This window comes from Stigmatopora nigra, chromosome 12, assembly GCF_051989575.1.
Source record: "Stigmatopora nigra isolate UIUO_SnigA chromosome 12, RoL_Snig_1.1, whole genome shotgun sequence".
In the NCBI taxonomy this organism is placed as follows: domain Eukaryota; kingdom Metazoa; phylum Chordata; class Actinopteri; order Syngnathiformes; family Syngnathidae; genus Stigmatopora; species Stigmatopora nigra.
The window spans coordinates 8924-30371 of record NC_135519.1 but is presented as its reverse complement, the minus strand read 5'-3'; the positions used below and the strand labels follow the sequence as shown (position 1 = coordinate 30371).

The following is a 21448-nucleotide window of genomic DNA, read 5'->3' as shown; positions in this document are numbered from 1 at the left end:
CAAATCTGCAACCAAATCCATTTGTTTTCCTCCGTCGGCCATTGTGGGTGGAGTTTGCGATTTCTGGCTGGCTCACTTTGGCCCGCCTTCTAGCCAATCATAGTTGGTGAAAGCAATGATGCATCCCTAGGCCTTGGTGTCACCAAATCGAATTCTGATTGGTTAAAGACACAGTCTTAATGCTTGATTAACGCAACGCTTGTTCAATGCAGAAGAGCCTGCAGAACTGACCGTGAAGGCCTTGAGGCAGATTTCTAACCCTGGCAACAAATAATGGCTGAAATGTGATTGGTTAAATGCTTCAATATGAAAACACACATCTGGAAGCAGTGCAACCAGGGGGAAAAGAAATGAAAGGAAGCTAACAGACAATTTGGAATTATTTAATAAGTATTGGTGGACAAAATATGATATATGATTCAGATATTTCTTAGGCCAGCAGAGAAGGTCTTGAAGGCCCTGACAGCATGCCGCTGCTATTTAATTCATTGATTATATATATGAATAAGTTTTATATAATATATGAATTTTCTAATTGTTTTCTTATTTGTTGTTGCGTCCAAAGAGTCAGCGAGTGGTGCAACAAGGCGCTCTGAATGCCTTCAGAACCGTGGAACTCATTCTCGACTTAGGATGGAACAAGGCCGCTCCGCTGACCTCACTTGGACTACTTTTTTTATTTTTTATTTAGTGATTATTTATCTCTACAATGTATTGATTTTCTATGTGTCTGTTTGTTGGTTGTTGCGGCTATAAACTCAGCGAGTAATGAGACTTGGCACTGAACATCTACAAAAACCATGGAACTCATCCTGGACTTCAAGCCGAACAAGCCCGCTTATCTCTGCTCACCTCAATTGGAATATTTATTTATTAATTTCATATTTATTGATTGTTTATTTGTCTGTCTGTTGTTAATTGTGCATTGTGTTGAAATTTTTAAATCTCATTACACTTGTATAATGACAATAAAAGCATTCAATTCAAATACAATTAAAATTAAAAGTGATGACCGTCAAACATCTATATTATCATCGAAAGGATATACATGTTTATAGAGTCATTGTCTTGTTTAACCTAGATTTTGCTACAAAAGACAGGGTTTAATTATTCCCATAAATCACCACTCCTCCTCCCGACTCGAGAGTCCTGAGTCCTCATAAATAAAATATGTAATTTCATGTTTGCATCGGGCTAGAGCCGGGATGTATATTTTCGGCCCGATCTTACCTCTATGAGGATACTGCAGGCTGGCTTCATGGAAAATCCAGACTTAATCAACAAGTTCAACCGTCTCCATGCTTTATAAAACCAGAACAAAGCCTATGTTTTGACTGATTCGTTTCAAGACAATGTTTCCATCCCACGTTTTGTCAGCCGAGTACAGTTATCCCTCGAATATTTGTGATAAAGTATGCCAGCCATGGCCACAAGACGACAAAATGAACTTAATACAACTAAGAACAAAGCCTTGCTACCTGTATACTGGAAGAGCAACCGGAAAGCCTGGCTCACAAAAGCCTTCACAAACTTCTTCAACACAAATGCAAGAGTGTTCGTCTCCAAGGACTTGGACTAAAACTACCGTTAACCAGTTTTTGGGGATTTATATCAAGCAGAGATGAACTATTCTAACTGTAAGTGCAGAATTTAAAGTACAAAGTAAAGACATTTACATATGAGTGCTAGAGCATAAAATAAATTTGAGATACGAGTAAAATTCTGAGAAACGTTTTGCTTTGAGATACGAGAACAATTTTGAGATACCAGCATGTCAGAGGCTGCTTATGATAACATTGCACTGTATTTCTTATTGCATCTCCCTCGTGTAAAGGTATCTGAAATATGAATTGTATTCTTATATTTAATCTTGCACCCTAATGCACTCTTATGAATATGAAGTTACTAGAATCCAAATTTATTTACACCTCTTGGTTAAAACGTGCACAACACATTTTGTTGTGACCACCTTTTCCTGTTCATGTATTCCCACCTAAAGTTTGTCGCCGCCTACCTCTATTAAATGGTTTGCCGACCAATGAGACGTTGTATTTGGGCGGGAGACGTCTCCTCATGGAAATGGGGAAGAGGGGTGGGAGTAAGTGCCATGACAAACTGTTGGAGGAGCCATTACAGGCCATAAAGCGTAAACTAAAATATCACGAAGAACGCTATAAAAAAGGGGGGGAAAAACAAGAAAAGATATGTAAAGCGATTGAAGCTATTCAATTTTGGAAAAATTAAGAATATAATTATTTAAAAAAAACAAGCTGAACAAATCACCAGTATGACAGTTTTGATTGATATTAGGCCTGTTAAGAAACAGTCCCCCCCCTGTTCAGCCCCGTCATCGTACCAGGCTCCACTCACAAGCCAAGGGCACGAGGGGGTGGGGGGAGGGGATTCATCTTGAATACACAGGCAATAGACATCTCAAGTTACCTAGCACCAAACGATGAAGCAAGGAGGGGCAGAGAGAGATTTAGGTAGAGGCAGAGGAAATTAGCAATATTATGATATATTAGTGACAAATTATGGGTCTTCTATTAAACACTGAAATGTATAATTAGTAAATGGCGAAGTGGAAGGTTAGTTTCTCTAAATTTTAATTGTGGTAAGACGTAGCTACAAAAAATGGCTCTTATTTTAAATAAACACAGGCTTGTAGCAGATTAGGAATTCAGCCAGCACAATTCAGCTAGCGCAATTGAGCTATTTTAGCAAAACGAGAGTGATTTGCGATTTAGACTTAAGTATTAAGAATCAATTAGAATATTAGTGATTTCAAACTGCTGAGGGTTTGATGACTACTAGGCTTTTTGTCAAGTCAATGATGACGACAATGCCTATGTCTGATTTTCATTTCATTTTTCAAATGGCATTCATCCAAATTATTGACATCAAACATGATGTCAATGCAGAAATGGCATTTATCCAAATTATTGGGTAAATTGTACCTGGCAAGTTTAGATAAAATAATTAATTTAGGATTGGCATGATTTCCTTGGGATGGAATAAACATCACGTGTTCAGTGCACGGAATATACATCCTGTGTTGCCCATCAGCAGATGAAATATTCTTTCGCATGAGTCATATTAATGACTATTACAATATCACATATTGCATAAGCATCAAACATTTAATGTCAACCAAACAACATTGACCTATTTCCTTTGAGAATGCCTATTGCCATGAGACAGCGAAAAGTGATTAGCAGCTAAGAAGCCCGACTTGGGGATGGCGTCATCTAGTGATGATAAAAAATTGCAGACCACTGATGTCTGAAAATGAGTGAGTGTGAATGGTTGTTTGTCTTTTTGCGTTATAATTGGCCGACCACGAAGATATATATCAAGGTGGAAAATGATTTAGAAAATGTGAATCAATTTCTGAAATCGCCAATAAGCCTTTTTCCTTGGATGGCGATTAAAGAAATGATGGAAAATTGTTTAGTCCAAAGAAGTTTTTGATGAAACTGCAGCAGCAGTACTCCAGATGTGAAACTTGAAGTGGAGGAACAAATCTGCTATGGGAAATTTGGGAGCACTGAAGTGAAAAAACAAAGAAGGAGCATGATATGAAATTCCAAAGTACCATTGATCTATAGTGATAATGGCATGCAAATTTATGTTAACAGAATAATTCACGGGATTGACAAAAGGTCACATATTTCCTTATGAAATCATTGCACCTAAATGATGAGGTCAACCGGACAAAAAAATATGGACTATACAAAATGCCATCATTCACGACAGGATTGGAGCTGGATGATGAGTCTAATCTGGCTATCTACATAAAAGAAACAACTTTAAAGAAATTTTATTTGGGTTAGCAAGGAGACTGCTTCTCAACAGGAAACAAACTGGACCAACTGTGGTTCCAAGGGTGTACTCAACCCAAAGTATAGAGAAGACGCACGAGCAACCCAAAATGCGAAGGTCCGTACAAGTATTGCTGACCAACCAGCAGACATGAAAATAGCGGGATCCACCTTGTGCACTCTAAGAAGGTTCTCTCAGTTGAAATGTATGAGGAGAAAGGTAATATAAACTTTTTGACGTGATCAGACGTAATGGCAAGCACTCCAATATTGATTGGAAATATTGCTCGGGGATCAATGCCGTAAGCCATAAGGAACTTTGTATATTGGTTTTATTGTCCCCATAAAAAAGAGAGAAAGTGTTTCTATTGAGACCAAACCTTCTTATACAGTTAAAGTAAACAATTAGAAAGGAAATTGAAAGACATGTAACTAGATTTTAAATGTATGCTTGACTATTGAAAAATATTGATTAAGAAAGTTTTATAGGAGATGATAGACAAACTCCAAAGACAATGGAATGTTACATTTGATAAAAAGACTACTGGATTGGGATATTTTAAATAAAAAAAAAGAAGTTTAATAAACGCGATACACATTATTGAACTAATTGGGAATTAATAAGTAATGAGTTTTAATTGCTCTAATAAACACAATTATGCTAAAATTATCGTGACCAGAGGTATGGTCGCCGTTCTTTTGGTTGCTGGTCTTTTGCTCGCCGGTCAAATGTACTTAGATATTAAACAGTACTTAGATATTAAACACTCTCATGAATATAATTTTGAGAGCTGGTTTCAACAAAAGACCAGCGACCGAGCACCAAAATTATTAACCCTGACAAACAAGGCGTGGTTACACTTTAGTGGGTTCAACTGTATTCAGAATTATAAATGGGTGCATTTGTTTCTGGATATTAATTGATTCGAAGCAACGGTTGTATAGAACGGGAAATCTGTTTTTCTGAGCAGAACGCAGCCTGGTTTGCTTTTTGTATTTTTCCTGTTTTTAGAATGATTAGTTAATTTGTGAATATTGGAGGAAAGGAAAAATCAAATAGTTATCAATCTTAATAAGGAAACAGTGATCATAATAAAATAACAGCTAGCATATTTAATTGGGGTTTTAAGCCCAACAACATAGCTGTATACAAATGTAAGGTGCATGCTAACAGCAGTGACATAATTAGTAGAGGAAATGCTAGAGCAGATACAGCAGCTAAAGAATTAGAAAGCACTCACTGCACAACATTACACAACAACAAAAACGGAGTCGATCTCAAAAACAGTATTAATTGATATGAAAACATTGCACCACAGAAAGAAAAGATGCATGGATACATGAAGGAGCAGAACAGTCTGCAGATGGCCTATTCATAGCTAAAGGCCTACTGTGCCTATTAAAGAATGTATTACATAATTGAGCCATGGAAGGAGCCATGTCTCAACAATGGGGAAGATGGACATGGTACAGCGTGGGTTCCATGTCCCAGAGGTCTAAATACCTACTTTAAAAAATGTTGTAGGAACTGTTTAATTTGTTACAGACATAATGTGCAAGGTAACCTCAGGCCCAAAAAAGGGCAACATCCAAAAGGTACCTACCTATTTGAAATAAACACCTAAAAATAAGTCTAAAAACCACTGCTCGTACCATCCGCAGAGTGTGGGACTGGTAGAGCAAACAAATGATACGATAAAACCAAGGCTTAAGAAAACCATGGAAGACATAAAGAAGCCGTGGCCAGAACACCTATCACTGGTCAAAACATATGATGATAATACTAGTTCAAGAATAACACCTTTTGAGATAGTTAATGGAAGAACATTCCAACTTCCTCTGTGGGAAGGTGAACCATGACGAGAGACTGAGGGTGGAGAGAAACTTATCCAAAGGACGTGTAAGTTGCCGTGATCTTTTTGTCTACCTTGCAGGGGGTGGTGAACCCAGGTGACTGGATCCTGGTGCGAGTCATAAAAAGGAAGTCCTGGTTCTCTCCACGATGGGAAGTCCCATTTGTGGCCCAACTCACCGACCTCCACAGCAGCAAAGATCGCTAAAAAGTCGAAGGGAATTCACCAATCCCAGGTCAAGGTAGTTCGAGACACAGGTGACTCTGAGTAGGCTGGAAGTCGTACGGTGTCGAAAACCTTTGTCCGTGAAATACCCATCTGACGTCTATTCACCTGCCACGAGCACCCCTCACTTAACCTTGAGCTCCGATAGACTTTGCACCTCTACACAGAAGTCGCAGTGAAAGCTGTTGCCACCCACATCACAATCACTGCAGTGACAACCTGGGCGTGTCTGAACGCCCCGCCCACAGAGACTCGAGTTGGAGAACAAGATGGTGACATATTCCTATTATAGAGGAGAGTGAAGTGGTATGAAAAGAACAATCTGGAGAACTACTATGAAGAAGATGTGTGGTATAATTTCATGGTGTTCCAGAAGAAACTGATTGTTGTGAATGAAAGTTGTTGTGTGTAGCCGTATACCCATTTCCACAGGTTTCCTGACATTCTGAATTCACTGGGTCTAGGGCGTCACACTTAAATCTGCAGTGATGCACATGGTCTAAGATGCATTCCTTTGAAGGGGAATGAACATAACAGTAAGAGATAAGAGATCAAAATCAGTGCAAAATCAGTGCAATTCAAACCACGTGATTCAATCTGGGGAGGTGATGTTCCTGGTGACCATAAGTTGTGACATACAGTATTGCCTTATCGCAAACCACACTGGAGATTCTCGCATTCTTTCAAAGTGTGACGAGTCCTCTGTGTAAATGTACTTGTCTTGATTTAAAAATCTCTCCCTATTTTGTAAACATTAACAATAAAAATGTTCAAAAAAAAATCATGAATTCAGGAAGGAAAAGCAAGTGGGTCGAGAGAGCGTAATATATAGTGCCTTGTTAAAGTATTCGGCCCCCTAGAACTTTTCAACCTTTCACCACATTTCAGGCTTCAACATAAAGCATAAAGATATAAAAATGAAACTTTCAGCAAGTGGGACACTAACGTCAAGTGCAACAAAATGGATTGGATATGTTACATCTTTTTAACAAATGAAAAACTGAAAGTGGAGCGTGCAATATTATTCGGACCCTCTGGAGCGCCACAGTTGCTGCAATTATAGCTGCAAGTCACATGAGGTATGTCTCTATCGGTTTTGCACAGACATTTTCAGCCTACCATGCATTTCAGGAGAAAACCGGAGGGCCCAGAGAAAACCCACGCAGGCCCAGTGAGAACATGCAAACTCCACACAGGTGGACCAACCCTGGATTTGAACCCAGAACCGGAGTTGTGAGGCCAACGCGCTAATGACTCGAGCCACCGGCTTACCTTGTGTAAACATTCTAAAATTAATTAAAATGTGAAAAATAATGCACTAAAAATCCACTGTCAACTTTAATTTAAAAAAAAACACAAATAATTAAATAGATAAAACTGAGAAATATCGTTCTTACCTGGGGAGCAAAGGATATCAAAAATAAAGCTGGCCAACATGAGAGGAAGGACAGGTCTGTAACCACAGTAGATTCCATCTCTGAGCTGCCCAGCTCGATCTCTGATGATCGACATTTCGACAAGACTCAAAGGAAGTTTCTTCAACAGAGTCACAATATCTGACTCTTGGTAAGCCAGCTTCACCTGAATAATTCACATAGAGTCAGTCATATTTGACATTATACATTCAGACCTCATTGCTACCATAATTTATTGAGTATAACATACTGCATTGTGCCCCGTATTACTAAAAAAATGTATCTATGTCATTTTATATTCATTAATTCAACTTCACTTTCATAAATTTGTTTTGAAGAAATTCTATTTTTCAATTCATTTATCCATTTAAATGTGATGATGTTAGGTAAAATCTCCAAGATGATGGCACGTGAGCATGCCGTGGCTTCAAGCTGTCCCTGGCTGTGCGCACATTTCACGTTTTGTATGTCTTTTCCCAAGTTATTCATCAATACTGGACTTTAACACCAACGGTAATCGTTTGGACTTATTAAACATGGTTTTCCAGGAGGTAGGAGATATTTCCACACTGGTCTGAGAGGACCTGCCATGATTCTCAAGGCCTGGGTCATAAGACAAGTCAATTAACAAGACAGCCTAGCCATGGGAGAGAACTCCATTTGTGGACATTCTTTCTAAACTTAAACACACCCACTGATATTCAAATTTAACGCCCAATTTTGTCTACTGGGAAAGGATTTAAATACTCGAGTCATTTATCAGAAGTTGTCACTCTCTTGCAATAAAGCCACGCTGGATATTGCAAGAACCGACCCGAGTCTCAGTATATGTCTTCATCCATCTTTCAAAAACCCTTCAGAACAGAAAAATAGCATGTGGTGTCACTATTTAGAAGACCATCCAGGTGTACCCAAACCAGAACCCGTGGATGACCCGTCAGATCTGATCAATCCTCCAGGCCCATGATGCAGCCTTTAGATCTGGCAACAGGGCACTCTACAGAGCAACTTACGGCAACCTGAGAGGCATCAATGCTTTCAAAGCAGACTACAAGGGGGAAGAAAGAAGGGCAACTCGACAACCCCGAACGATGAAGCAGAGCATACAGTCCATCACCAAATACAAGGCCACCTAATCCTGGGTCTCGGCATGGAGGTGCTCCCATCATCTCCCTTTGAGAATGTGCTTATTTTTGGTGAGGGCAATATTCTCTTTCCAGTTCGCCTGGTTAAAGATCAAGCTTGCCATTAGGAGAGGAAGTACTGGTGAGCCATACCATTAATTTTTGTCCCCATTATCTTGTTCTACCATCAGCCCTCTAGTGGGATGGGCGGATTTACGATGTATCCCATTGTTCGAATTTGGGTGGCTTTGTTGATTGCTTCACCGTTTCTCAAATGGGCATTACAGTTGTACCTTAAGATACAAGCTTCATGCGTTCCGGGATTGTATGTCGATTTACTCGTATCTGAAATCAACATTTCCCATAGAAATTGACTAATACAAATTTATTGGTTCCCACCCCAAAAAACAACACCAAAAAACAGGATTTTACAATGGAAAAACCTTTTTATCGGTTGAAATTCACCATCTGCTATTAGAATAACAAAGAAATAGTTGTTATGTTTAATAATAAAATGAGACATTATTCAATAAAACACGTAGTTCGCGGATGACGGAAAGAGAGCGGGGGAAAGCGAGAGAGAGATAGAGAGACTTGATGGATGCGGTCGTACATAACAAACTTTCAATTTAACTTAAATGAACATAGATTCCAATGTACACTTAAAATAGTGGAGGCAAATATTTGCTCGGAATTTTAAATTGTATAGCTCCTTTAAATAACACCACATTCAACTTCAAAGCTCCAGTCCCCCTCTCTAGGAATCGTCACGAAGTAACACATTTTTAAGATTTTTGATTGCCTATGCACACACCCTTAGTTTGGCCTTCCTTTGCTTAGAGGACACAACCCAAGCATTGACTTGTCTCACCCTAAACTGATAGGCTGCAGTGCTACATGCCACTTTAAATGTCTGCTCGTTCCCAATACGCCAGCCAGGCTCGAGCGCCGCTCGACCGGAAGAACCCATGAACTCAATAATGCAGCTGACCTGAACCAATTGCCTGAATCAAACCAGGAGCGACGTGCCTTTTGCCCTGAAGATGATAGTGACACTGCCACATTCAGAATCCTCTTTTCAGGTATGTAGGGACATGAGTGGGCCACAATTTTTATCACTGCATTAGCAGATCTCATGTGCGTCGAAAAAAAAGCAGCTGAATTCAGTGAAACTGTAGAAAAAAAATGCTTTTAATAGAAGCCTGGGAAATTCCAACTTCTTTGGCGCGCATACAAACACACAATCTCTGTCCCACAGGCAGATTCACTGATAAGTCTTCTGAGTTGCATGAATGTGCTGGACTTCACTCAGAATTAACCAAATCGCTCACCAGTTGACCGTGCATGTTAGCCGAGCCTTTTGAATCAAAAAAGGTTGAAAGTCCATTAACTGTTCACCCCAGTGTACGTGCAAACAGAACATTAAATTTTGCTGTGTTATGTTTCCACAAATCACATGCACACAAAAATATAAAGGTTGTTTGTAATGTCGTGTTCAGGGTTACGTACTGCGAGAAATTCTAATAACAACCCGGATCAATTACTCAAATTCAATCGGTTTTCCAGATTGTGAAGTAGGCTTGAGGATCGATGCACCGCTCCATGCCAGTTGTACAAATATCTACTTTGTACGGCAAGTTCAATGACCAATAATAATGTGGAAGAAAAAAGTACAACAACTACTTCTAAATTACCATCGACTAAGTATGACAGAGCCGCCTTCTCTTCACACATTTCGTGTTGTCTTTTTACGATGACTGAGACCCGTATGGTTTATTAATGGTAGCAGGTGTAGCGACAAAGACTCTCCACTTTCAAAGCAGCCGCAGCGTCCCTTAGTCGGGAAATTCACATTGTTGCAATAGCAAGAAGGTGAAACCACAGGCACAGGAAGACATTGTAGACCTAAAACTAAATAAAATAGATGAAAAATAATCATTTGGTGAATTGGAGAGCATCGGTGAAGGGGGACTTTTGTCAGAAATGCGAGCCCCGGGTGACGTTACGGCAGACGCCGTGATCCTAAACCAAAACTAGAGCTCGCTCAGCGAACTCCGGGAGACTTGTGGTAGCGGAGCTGATGGTAGAATGTCTGAACCATCCTAAGATGCATGCCTTTGAAATGTGAGAAGAAACCAGACTACACCTGAGAAAACCAATAACGGCCCGGGGTGAACATGTATATCTGACACAGGTGGTCCGACCTGGATTTCAACCCAGGACCCCAGAGCTGTGAGGCAGATGCGGTTACCACTCACTACCGGGCCACCCCTTTCATATTACCTTAAAATATAAAGTGGGAAGAGATCAAAACAAAATAACCTCTAAAGCTTTAGTAGATGCTGGTGGTCTCTGAAGCTCCAAGGAGAACATGCCGGTGTTGAAGGCCAGATTATGGAGCTCAACTTGATCACTGAGGACAGTGAGGAGGAAGGATGCTTTCGACAATGTGTGTGTGGCAACCTGTGTCTGAAGGCCTGTTGACACTTTATTCTTCTTACCCTGAATAAAAAAAAGCCATTGTGAGAACATTAAGTCAACATTAAATAATAAACATACATAGTTATACGTTTAACACAGGTGTTAGTTACAAAAAGCATTGAATAAATGAAAATGTTGATTTGTCTAAGTAATAACATTCAAATACCGTTCAGTATATTTATTCAAGCATAACAGCATTACGGTAATCCCTCAAATATCACGGTTATCAGACATGGCCACAATAAATGAAACACCCTCACTACCACAATACATATTTTCGCGCCTATACAATGGCAGACCTCACTTGCCGCCAAAGCTCCGGCCGAGGCCACGGGCACAAGCCGACGACGCCACAGGCACGAGCCGCTTGTGTCCCTCCAGGACTCCTTCCATCATGTGGCCAGGAGTATGTGATTGATAATTACCATTGTGCGTGTAATTAAACCCCTGTGTCTGATATGGGAGTACAGTGGGACCTCGCTACTTCGCGGTTCCACCATCGCGGCTTCAAAGCTTCGTGTTTTTTTTTTGTGGAAAATAAAATAAAAAATATTACATTGAAATTCACTGGGGCTTTCGCTCCGAGCCGATCAGGGGACCGTGCACCACGTCGGACTTATTTTTATGAGACACCACCGTTTGACATAGTTTTTTTTCATCCTTTTTTTCTGAGAACCAGGAAATTCAGCGGGACTTTTGCCCGAGTCTATCCGAGGATAGTGCATGCTTCGGACTGAACCAATCTGACCCCCCGCCGTTTGACTTAGAAAATGTTTTGGACTTAGAAAATTTTCGAGAACCAGCGGGATATTCGCCCAAGTCTATCCGAGGATAGTGCATCTTCGGATACATTTCTCTGAAACACCGCCGTTTGACTTAGTCGTTTTTTCGACATTTTTCATGAGAACCAGGACATCGACTTTAAATACATTTTCACGTTTTATGGAGGTCTATTTTAATACACTTTGATGTTTTCTGGAGGTCTATTTCAATGCACTGAGATTTTCTGGAGTTCTATTTTGATACACTGACGTTTTCTGGAGGTCTGTTTTAATACAGTTTCATGTTTTCTTGAGGTCTATTTCAATACACTTTCAGGTTTTATGGAGGTGTATTTTAATACAGTAAATTGTTCGGTAGAACAGTGTTCTAGACCCTCAATTTTTACTATAAACAGACAACATATTTTACAGTTTTTTTGTTATAACATGAATGTCACTCTCTCTCTCTACCCGTATTCAATATGGTGTACTGAATGCAGGGGGGGGGGGAGAATTAAGAATGTTTGAAGGGAGCCCCTACTTCGCCGATTTTGAGTTATCGCGGGTGGTCTCGGTTCGCATTAACTGCGATAACCGATGGCCCACTGTATTACCTAGGGTTTCGTTTGGTCCCTTTCACGTAATTTCGCGCTTCTTCGTCGGTGTGCGTCTCCACGAGTTCAGTCGCCATTTTGATACCCGTGTTTATTTCTTGTGTATGATTATTTTTGTCATTAAAATCCTAAATTGTTCACCAGCACCTCCCTCCCCTTTTTCTTTCCTGCTTCACACCTGCTGGGTCCTGTCTCGTTATCCACCCGAGGCGAACCAGTCCTTGGGGAGAGATTGTGAACGTGTTTTGAAAACTCGGACATCCCAATTGTGTAATCAGGGCCTCGTAAATCTGACAAAATACGAATACGGGATGAATAAAGTTATCCAATCCAATCCAAATAAAAGGGCAGAACTACCTGGTCCATGTCCTGGTGTTCACACCTGTCTCACTTCATGTTCCTGAAGTTTCAGTGTACTGCTGCAGGGTGGTGGTGCATGTGTTAAGTGAGGCATCTGCGTTAACAGACACATTAGTGTCGCTGCAGGGTGGTGGTGCATGTGATGAGTGAGGCATCTGCGTTAACAGACACATTAGTGTCGCTGCAGGGTGGTGGTGCATGTGTTGAGTGAGGCATCTGCGTTAACAGACACATTAGTGTCATAGTAATTGGTAATGTGTGGTATTCCCTGCCACATCTTTTTTGGGTTGTTTTCTGTGAAGTGCTCCTCATTTTTCCTTGTATATGCTGCCTTGGCCTTTTTAATGCCTCTCCTTAGGTTTGCTTTGGCAGCACTGTATGGTTACTTGACTTTACGTGAAGTCAGTGTTACGGCATTATGTCTCATTGGTCATTCAGGGTTTTTGGTTAGGAAAATCCTGAATAAGTTTATTAACAGTGACAGTGTCCGTGTAATCCTGGAGTCTAAAGTTCAGTTAGCGGCTAAGAGCGCATTTTTGTTAAACATTTCAGAACAAAGCAAATTGTAGTCTACAGAAAATGCAGGGTTATGCAGTTACTTTTGCATGTTTCGGATACTACACTAGAATATCTTTTGAGTTACTGGTGTGATGAAAAATCTGAATGAATGAATAGTTTGGCTTTACACTTAGTGGGAGAGGAATATGACAATGATTTTAGGCCAATTTGATGATTTCAATGGACTGTAATCAGCAGTGAAGACTGACATATTCATTTTAAATATTTCAGTGCCCGTACATGTCGTCGACATACCATACTATTGTGAGGACATTTGTGTGCATCATTCTTTGGATATTTTGAAGGTAAGACAAAATCAAACACGTCCGTTCGGCAAAATGTCCGTTCGGCGAAACGTCCGTTCGGCGAAACGTCCGTTCGGCGAAACGTCCGTTCGGCGAAACGTCCGTTCGGCGAAACGTCCGTTCGGCGAAACGTCCGTTCGGCGAAACGTCCGTTCGGCGAAACGTCCGTTCGGCGAAACGTCCGTTCGGCGAAACGTCCGTTCGGCGAAACGTCCGTTCGGCGAAACGTCCGTTCGGCGAAACGTCCGTTCGGCGAAACGTCCGTTCGGCGAAACGTCCGTTCGGCGAAACGTCCGTTCGGCGAAACGTCCGTTCGGCGAAACGTCCGTTCGGCGAAACGTCCGTTCGGCGAAACGTCCGTTCGGCGAAACGTCCGTTCGGCGAAACGTCCGTTCAAAGAAACGTCCGTTCGGCGAAATGTCCGTTCGGCGAAACTTCCGTTTGGCGAAACGTCCGTTCGGCGAAACGTCCGTTCAGAAAAACGTCCGTTCGGCGAGATGTCCGTTCGGCGAGATGTCCGTTCGGCGAACTGTCCGTCGGCGAAACGTCTGTTGGTGAAACGTCTTTCGGGGAATCGTCCGGTCACCGTAAATCTTAACCAAAAAGGACAGAGAAATTCTACTTTCAAGCCACTCCTTTGTTTCCCTGGCTCTGTGTTTGGGATCATTGTCATGCTGAAAGACCCAGCCACATCTCTTCTTCCATGTCCTTGCTGATGGAAGGAGATTTTCACTCAAAATCTCTTGATACATGCCCCCATTTATTCTTTCCATTACACAGATCAGCTGTCTTTGTCAGGGGTATTGTTTTTTTTTTCTGGTGCAATTCAGCATTCTTTCTCCTCCAACAACACGAGAACATGTTTCTACCAAAAAGTTCTATTTTGGTTTTATCTGACCATGACACATTCTCCCATTCCTCTTCTGCATCACCCAAATTTTCTCTAGCGAACCGCAGACGGGCCTGGATGTGTACTGGATTCAGCAGGGGGACACGTGTGGCAGTGCAGGATTTTAGTCCCTGGCGGCGCATTGTGTTACTGATAATAGCCTTTGTTGGTCCCAGCTCTCTATAGGTCAGGCACGACATCCCCCCGTGTGGTTCTGGGATTTTTGGTCACCGTTCTGGTTACCACTTTGACGCCACGAGGTGAGATCTTGCATGGAGCCCCAGATCTAGGGCGATTATCAGTGGTCTTGTATGTCTTCCATTTTCTAACAATTGCTCCCACAGGTGATGTCTTGACATCAAGTGTCTTACCTATTGCAGATTCAGTTGTCCAAGCCTTGTGCAGGTCTCCAACTTTGTCTCTGGTGTCCTTCAACAGCTCTTTGGTCTTGGCCATAGTGGAGTTTGGAGTGTGAGAGACTGAGGTTTTGGACAGGTGTCTTTTATACCGACGAGTTAAAACAGATGCTATTAATAGACCTAACAAGTGGAGACCTCGTTGGAAAAAGCTAAAGCTCTTTGACAGCCAGAATATTGCTTGTTTGCAGGCTCCACTAATTTAGAAATAAATTCTTTAAAAATGAAATGATATAATTTTCTTTTTTTCCACATTCTATCTCTTATGGTTGAGGTTTACCCATGTTGACAATTACAGGCTTCTCTAATCTTTTCAAGTAGGAGAACTTGCACAATTGGTGGTTGACTTAATGCACATTGCCCTACTGAATATTGTTGTATGACCACACTGTTTGATGTAACTGCCTCACATCTGTGGGACATGTAGGCAACCAGCTCAGCTGTTATTGGTTCCCGAATTATTTGTGAGCTGAAAATTTCGTGAATATCAGCAGTAGTTAAATCTCGTTACTATGCCTATGAACTTTGTACTAAGTATGTTATAAGTAAATTCTCTAATTCAGGCATGTCCAAAGTCCGGCCCGCGGGCCAAATAAGGCCCGTGCACAAATTTTTACCGGCCCACGGCCTCTATCATGAAATCAATAATACACGGCCCGCCAGCACTGTTGACCACAGTATAAAATAAATGTGTACAAAAAGCTATTTTTCACTTCACCAGAAGATGGCAGTAGCCCTGTGGCCGCACTCTGGCCGCCGTGACCCTTGCGTCATTGTTTCAGCCCAGCCCATTTCTAACATGTAAACAAAAAAAGGAAAGTTGACCGGGAGGGCCGCCGCATCCAGGAGAAGTGGAAATTTGAGTATTTTTTCACTGAAATACGAAACAACTGTGTCTGCCTAATTTGCCAAGAGACTGTGGCTGTTTTCAAGGAATTCAAAATTAAGAGGCACTACCAGACGAAACATGCTAGCTACGACAAGCTAACTGGGAACGAACGCGGTGAAAAAGTGAAGCAACTGGAAGCTGTTTTAACGGCACAGCAAAGCTTTTTCACAAGAGCCCGTGAGTCAAATGAAAATGCCACAAAGGCAAGCTACAAGTGGCAACGCTAATTGCAAAGCACTGCAAACCTTTCAGTGACAGTGAATTTATTAAAGACTGTGTAATGAAAATGGTTGAGAAAATTTGTCCCGCGAAGAAGCAAGAGTTTGCCAATATTTGCCTGGCTCGTAATACTGTGGCACGGAGAATTGAAGACGTTTCATGAGATATTATGACAGTTAGAGGCAAAAGGAACTGAGTTTGACTTTTTCTCGTTAGCGTGCGATGAAGACCTGGACTACATACTGCAGTCAAGATCCCAGTATCACCCTTCACATTAGTGCAGGCAAGATATTTGTTAAGTCCTCTGAGTTGAATAAATTCTTAAATCTCAGTTCATTATTTTTTTTGTGATGGTCAAAATCACAGTTTGAATATGCAGTGATCATTGTTTTGTTTTCAGCACTGTTCCTACAGTGAGCATATAATAGTGAATAATATGTGATGTTTCACATGATAGTTTTCTTAATTTTTTGTGGTTTGTGATTTCGGTAAAAACCTAAATGTAAAAAAAATGTAAAAGTAAAAGTATGCCATTTGTAATTAAAAAAAATCCCAAAAAGTTAATTTGCATTTAATGTTAATGGTTCAAAGAATGTCAGGCAAAAAGTCGGCCCGCACACATTTTCACCTTACCAAATCTGGCCCTCTTTGCAAAAAGTTTGGACACCCCTGCTCTAATTCATTCTATAGCCCAGACACAATACCAATTAAACCCTTTAAAATTGGTCAACATTTCCCACTTTTGTAAGATGTGAGAAGCTCACAAATGAGAAAATGATCATAAAAAATATTAATGTCTTAGAATGATAAAAAGTCTAAACTAAATCTACCTGTGTTGAAACACAAGGGAACAAGAAGATGTAACGGGAGGAAGCATAGAAACTATTGAGGAGTTAGTCGCAAATGAATCCGTTATGCAATATAGCAGGGGTGGCCAACCAGTCAGAGACCAAGAGCCACATTTTTTACTGTGTTACCGCAAAGAGCCACATTTTTTACTGTGTTACCGCAAAGAGCCACATCACACACATACCTTTGCTCAGCCAGATTTATTGTAAATGTCACACACCAGCATAGTAATGACATAAATTGACTCCTACAGTAATAACAGCACAGGCCAGTCATTATCAACAATGAACATTGTGTGCACTGTCTCACACAGACAAATTCTCAGTTCAACCAAGTCCACAAACAAAAATATAATAATTTACAATAGCGTTTTTCTTTTACTATGCATGTTACTTAGTGGGACTTCTGTCATAAAATCAGAGGCTATTTTTGCGCAACATTCGCTCCTTGTGAGCTGTCATTTATTATGAATGGCTTTTAACTAGCGCGCCCACCACGTGGGTGTACACCTCGCTCTCCTATTGGCTGCTCCCGCCTGAGCACTCTCGCCTTGGTCTGCCTCGCAGGGGGTGTGGCTTTTTCAGCCGACGCTCGATCTTTGGGATACTTTTTGTGTGCGCGACGCCGTTCATTGTCGCTTCTGGTTCACGGGAGCTCTCCCACTCTGTTAAAAAACGTTTACTCAAATGACCTTGCTCCTACTGGGAAACTTTGAGGTATTTTCATCCCAAGCACATGCGCATTGGACGAAAATACCGCATTGAACTCAAGCGAAGCGCACACGCAAATAAAACACAAATACAAACTTTGATATGGACGTAAGAGCCGCATGAAACCGGACAAAAAGCCGCATGCGGCTCGCGAGCCGCGGGTTGGCCACCCCTGCAATATAGTATAAGCGATGTCTATTGCCCTAAAATTACCACCAAGCTGTTCTTCCTGAGCACCCGTTTCTGGGCCTTCTTCACCACTGCCGGGGTGTTGGTAGACCAGGAGCGTTTGTCCGTGACCTGCACCCCCAGGAACTTGAAGGACTGGAACCTGTCTACGCATAATCCATTTGAGGAGTGGCGCCAGATCTGTCACCGTTGACTAAATACCTATTTTCCCCATGGTATGTCCCTTAAGGCTACCAAAAAGAAGAGCTCAGATTGATTTGTTTAATTCTCTTCAGTTGTATGCATTTTATAGAGATTATCAGACTATCAACAGTTTACGGCTTTATTAAACTTGCAAAATTTACCTTTGTCTGCGGCTGTTCCACTTTTAAGTCTGGAGGGTTTGCCAGAAGTCCACGTGCTAGGTCAACAGCCAGTTGACATGCCTCGTTGTTGTATCCATGAGCATGCAGGGCCTCAGCACATGCAAACAATACCTATTCAAAACAACAATAATGTGTCATTTTGTGTCATATTCCAAGAGAATCCTATATACGGTTGAAGGCAGAAGTTTACACGTTTCATTTTTATCCTACTGTCTCAAGTCAAATTGGATAAAACCTTTCCTGTTTCAGGTCAGTCAATAATACCAAAATTTTTGATAGGGATAGAGGCAGAGAAGAAGGATCACAGTATTTACACGCAAGTATTTATTAAACCACCAATTGTACAAGTTATCCAACTTGAAAATATTAGAGAAGTCTGCAATTGTCAACATGGGTAAACCTCAACCATGAGAGACAGAATGTGGAAAAAAACAGCAAATTCCATTGTTTGATTTTTAAAGAATTTATTTACAAATCATGGTGGAAAATAAGTATTTGGTCAATACCAAGAGTTTGTTATGTACTCTTTGTTGGTAATAACGGAGACCAAATATTTTCCTTAACTCTTCACAAGCTTTTCACACACTTACTGGTATTTTGGCACATTCATCCATGCAGATTTCTTCGAGAGCAGTGATGTTTGGGGGCTGTCGTTGGGCATCAGACTTTCAACTGCCTCCACAGATTTTCTATGGGGTTGAGATTTGGACAATGGCTAAGCCACTCCAGGACATTGAAATGCTTCTTACAAAGCCACTCCTTGTAGCCCTGGCTCTGTGTTTGGGATCATTGTCATGCTGAAAGACCCAGCCACGTCTCATCTTCAATGTCCTTGCTGAGGGAAGGAGATTTTCACTCAAAATCTCTTGATACATTTTCCCATTCATTCTTTCCATTACACAGATCAGTCGTCTATGTCCCTTTGCAGAAAAACAGCCCCCAATGCACCCTCATGCTTCAGAGTGGGTAGTTTTTTTCGTGTGCAATTAAGCATTCTTTCTCCTCCAAACACGAGAACCTGTGTTTCTACCAAAAGTTCTATTTTCGTCTCAGTTCCTGGCGGTGCATTGTGTTAAGGATAGTAGCCTTTGTTATTGTGGTCCCAGCTCTCTGTAGGTCATTGACGAGGTCCCCCCCGTGCGGTTCTGGGATTTTTAACTGTTCTGGTTATCACTTTGACGCCACAGGGTGAGATCTTGCATGGGGTCCCAGATCGAGGGAGATTATCAGTGGTTTTGCATGTCTCCCGTTTTCTAATAATTGCTCCCACAGTTGATTTCTTTACACCAAGTGTTTTACCTATAGGAGATTCAGTCTTGCCATTTTGGTGCAGGTCTACAATTTTTTTCTGTGGTGTCCTTCGAAAGCTCTATGGTCTTGTCCATAGTGGAGTTTGGAGTGTGAGAGACTGGGATTGTAGACAGGTGTCTTTTATACCGATAGAGTTAAAACAGATTTTATTTCACCCCCATATTCGGAAAATTCGTTAGATTAGACCTCGTTAGATGTTCTTTGACAGCCAGAAATCTTGCTTGTCTGTAGGTGGCCAAATATTCTCCACTTTAGTTTGGAAATAAATTCTTTAATAATCAAACAATGTGATGTCGTTTTTTTCCACATTCTGTTTCTCATGGTTGAGGTTTACCCATGTTGACAATTACAGGCTTCTCTAATCTTTTCAAGGAGGAGAACTTGCACAATTGGTTGTTAACTCAATACTTATTGCCCTACTGAATTGTGTTGTATGAACACAGTTTTTGATGTAACTGCTTCACATCTGTGGGACATGGAGGCAACCAGCTCAGCTGATATTCCACTCAAAGATTCCTTGATGGTATTCCACGATTTACAGTCTTACTTGAACTTAATTAATTGGTTCCAGAAATTTTTGTGAGTTGAACATTTCGTGAATAAGAGCAGTACATTTAAATCTCGTTACTATGCCTATTAACTGTGTACTAAGTATGTTATATGTAAATTCGCTAATTCATCGCATAGTCCTGACCCACCTAACAATTTAACCGTTTAAAATTGGTCAACATTTTCAACTATTGTAAGAAAGATGTGAGAAACACAAATGAGAAAATCATCCTAACAATTTATTAATATCTTAAAATGATCAAAAGTAGAAACTAAATCTACCCGTGTTGAAACGCAGGGGAACAAGAGGAAGTAACGGGAGGAAGCATAGAGAGACTATTGAGGAATTAGGCCCAAATGAATCTGTTATGCAATATAATATAAGCGATGTCTAATGCCCTAAAATGAACTCCAAGTTATTCCTCCTGAGTACCCGTTTCTGGGCCTTCTTCCCCACTGCCACTGTTGGTAGACCAGGAGAGTTTGTCCGTGACCAGGAACTTGAAGGACTGGAATCTGTCTACACATAATCCATTTATGAGGAGTGGTGCCAGATCTGTGTTCCGTTTGCGAAAGTCAAGGATTATTTGTTTAGTTTTCGTGGTGTTTAGTGTGAGATAGTTCGCCAAACACCACAAAGACAGTTTGTTGACCTCATCTCTGGAGGCAGACTAATCCCCCCTGAGATGAGTTTGACCTAACTCCATCATCAAATTTGCATCATCTGCAAATTTGATGATGGAGTTAGAGTGGTGGGTCGGTGTACAGGGAGTATTGAAGAGGACTCAGTACACAACCTTGAGAGGAGCCAGTCCTCAGTGTAATGGAGGAAAAAGAGGTAGGGAACAAGTCTAACAGTTTGTGGGCGGTTGGTTAAGAAGTTTTTAATACAACAGCAGATGGAAGAGGATAGTCCAAGGTGGGAGAGTTTGTCAGCCAGAATGTCCAGTATGATAGTGTTGAAAGCCTAGGATGTATTTAAAATGTAATGTTATGAGTCGCCACTGGTTCGAACCTGCTTGGATATAACTTCTTCTTCTGCAGTGCTGGTTGACGGACATTTTGGAAAAAAAAACTATCCAAAGACAATTGATTTTGGCAACTTTTAATAAGGTTTCTATATTGCAATGAACTAACGTCATCAAAATGGGCAATCGCATGACCAGTGAAGTTTTTTTCGGGATGTTGCCAGACTGTGAGAAAGTTCCTGAAATTTCTCCAGCATTTATTTTATTTTCGCTGTTGGAAGGCTCGCTGCTCCCTTCTCGTCCGCCTTCTTGTTATATCGCTCTAGGATTGCTGTGTTGCGTTAACTCTAGTTTCTTCAGCTCCTCTGTTGATAGTTCGATTTTATGTTCCTGGACTAACTCGTCAATGTTGTCCTCGCTTACCACTAGTTTCATCGCTTGCCCCAGCGACACAATTTTGGCCGCCACAGGTTGAATTCCGGTTAAGGTTAGCCGTCAAGTCTGTCGAAAGCACTCAGCCACAGCTTCCTCCAAGCAAAATTAAGAGCACGCCTGGTCACTTCCCCCCAAACAATGT

General features: G+C 41.1%; 2 protein-coding genes across 9 annotated transcripts in view; both read right to left on the bottom strand.

Moving 5' to 3' along the window:
* Positions 1 to 18175, bottom strand: part of zswim8 (zinc finger, SWIM-type containing 8) — a 79627-nt gene extending 61452 nt beyond the window's left edge. For 7 of the 8 annotated variants that reach the window (XR_013327998.1, XM_077729105.1, XM_077729106.1 and 4 more), the window contains exons 1-3: positions 18023 to 18175; positions 10761 to 10940; positions 7297 to 7480 (exon numbers count right to left, since the gene is read on the bottom strand). Coding sequence is in view for 6 of the 8 variants with exons in the window: in XM_077729105.1 (XP_077585231.1) it covers positions 7297 to 7480; positions 10761 to 10811 (235 nt within the window). In the remaining 2 variants the exon portion in view is untranslated. Of the gene's footprint in view, positions 1 to 7296; positions 7481 to 10760; positions 10941 to 18022 lie in introns of those variants that run through there. The other variant, XM_077729111.1, reaches the window with a different exon arrangement.
* Positions 14084 to 14934, bottom strand: LOC144204964 (uncharacterized). Its single transcript, XM_077728952.1, is given in 2 exon segments — positions 14084 to 14574; positions 14576 to 14934. Coding segments are annotated over 2 exon segments (615 nt in total). The 5' UTR covers positions 14863 to 14934; the 3' UTR covers positions 14084 to 14246.
* Positions 18176 to 21448: the final 3273 nt, after the last annotated feature.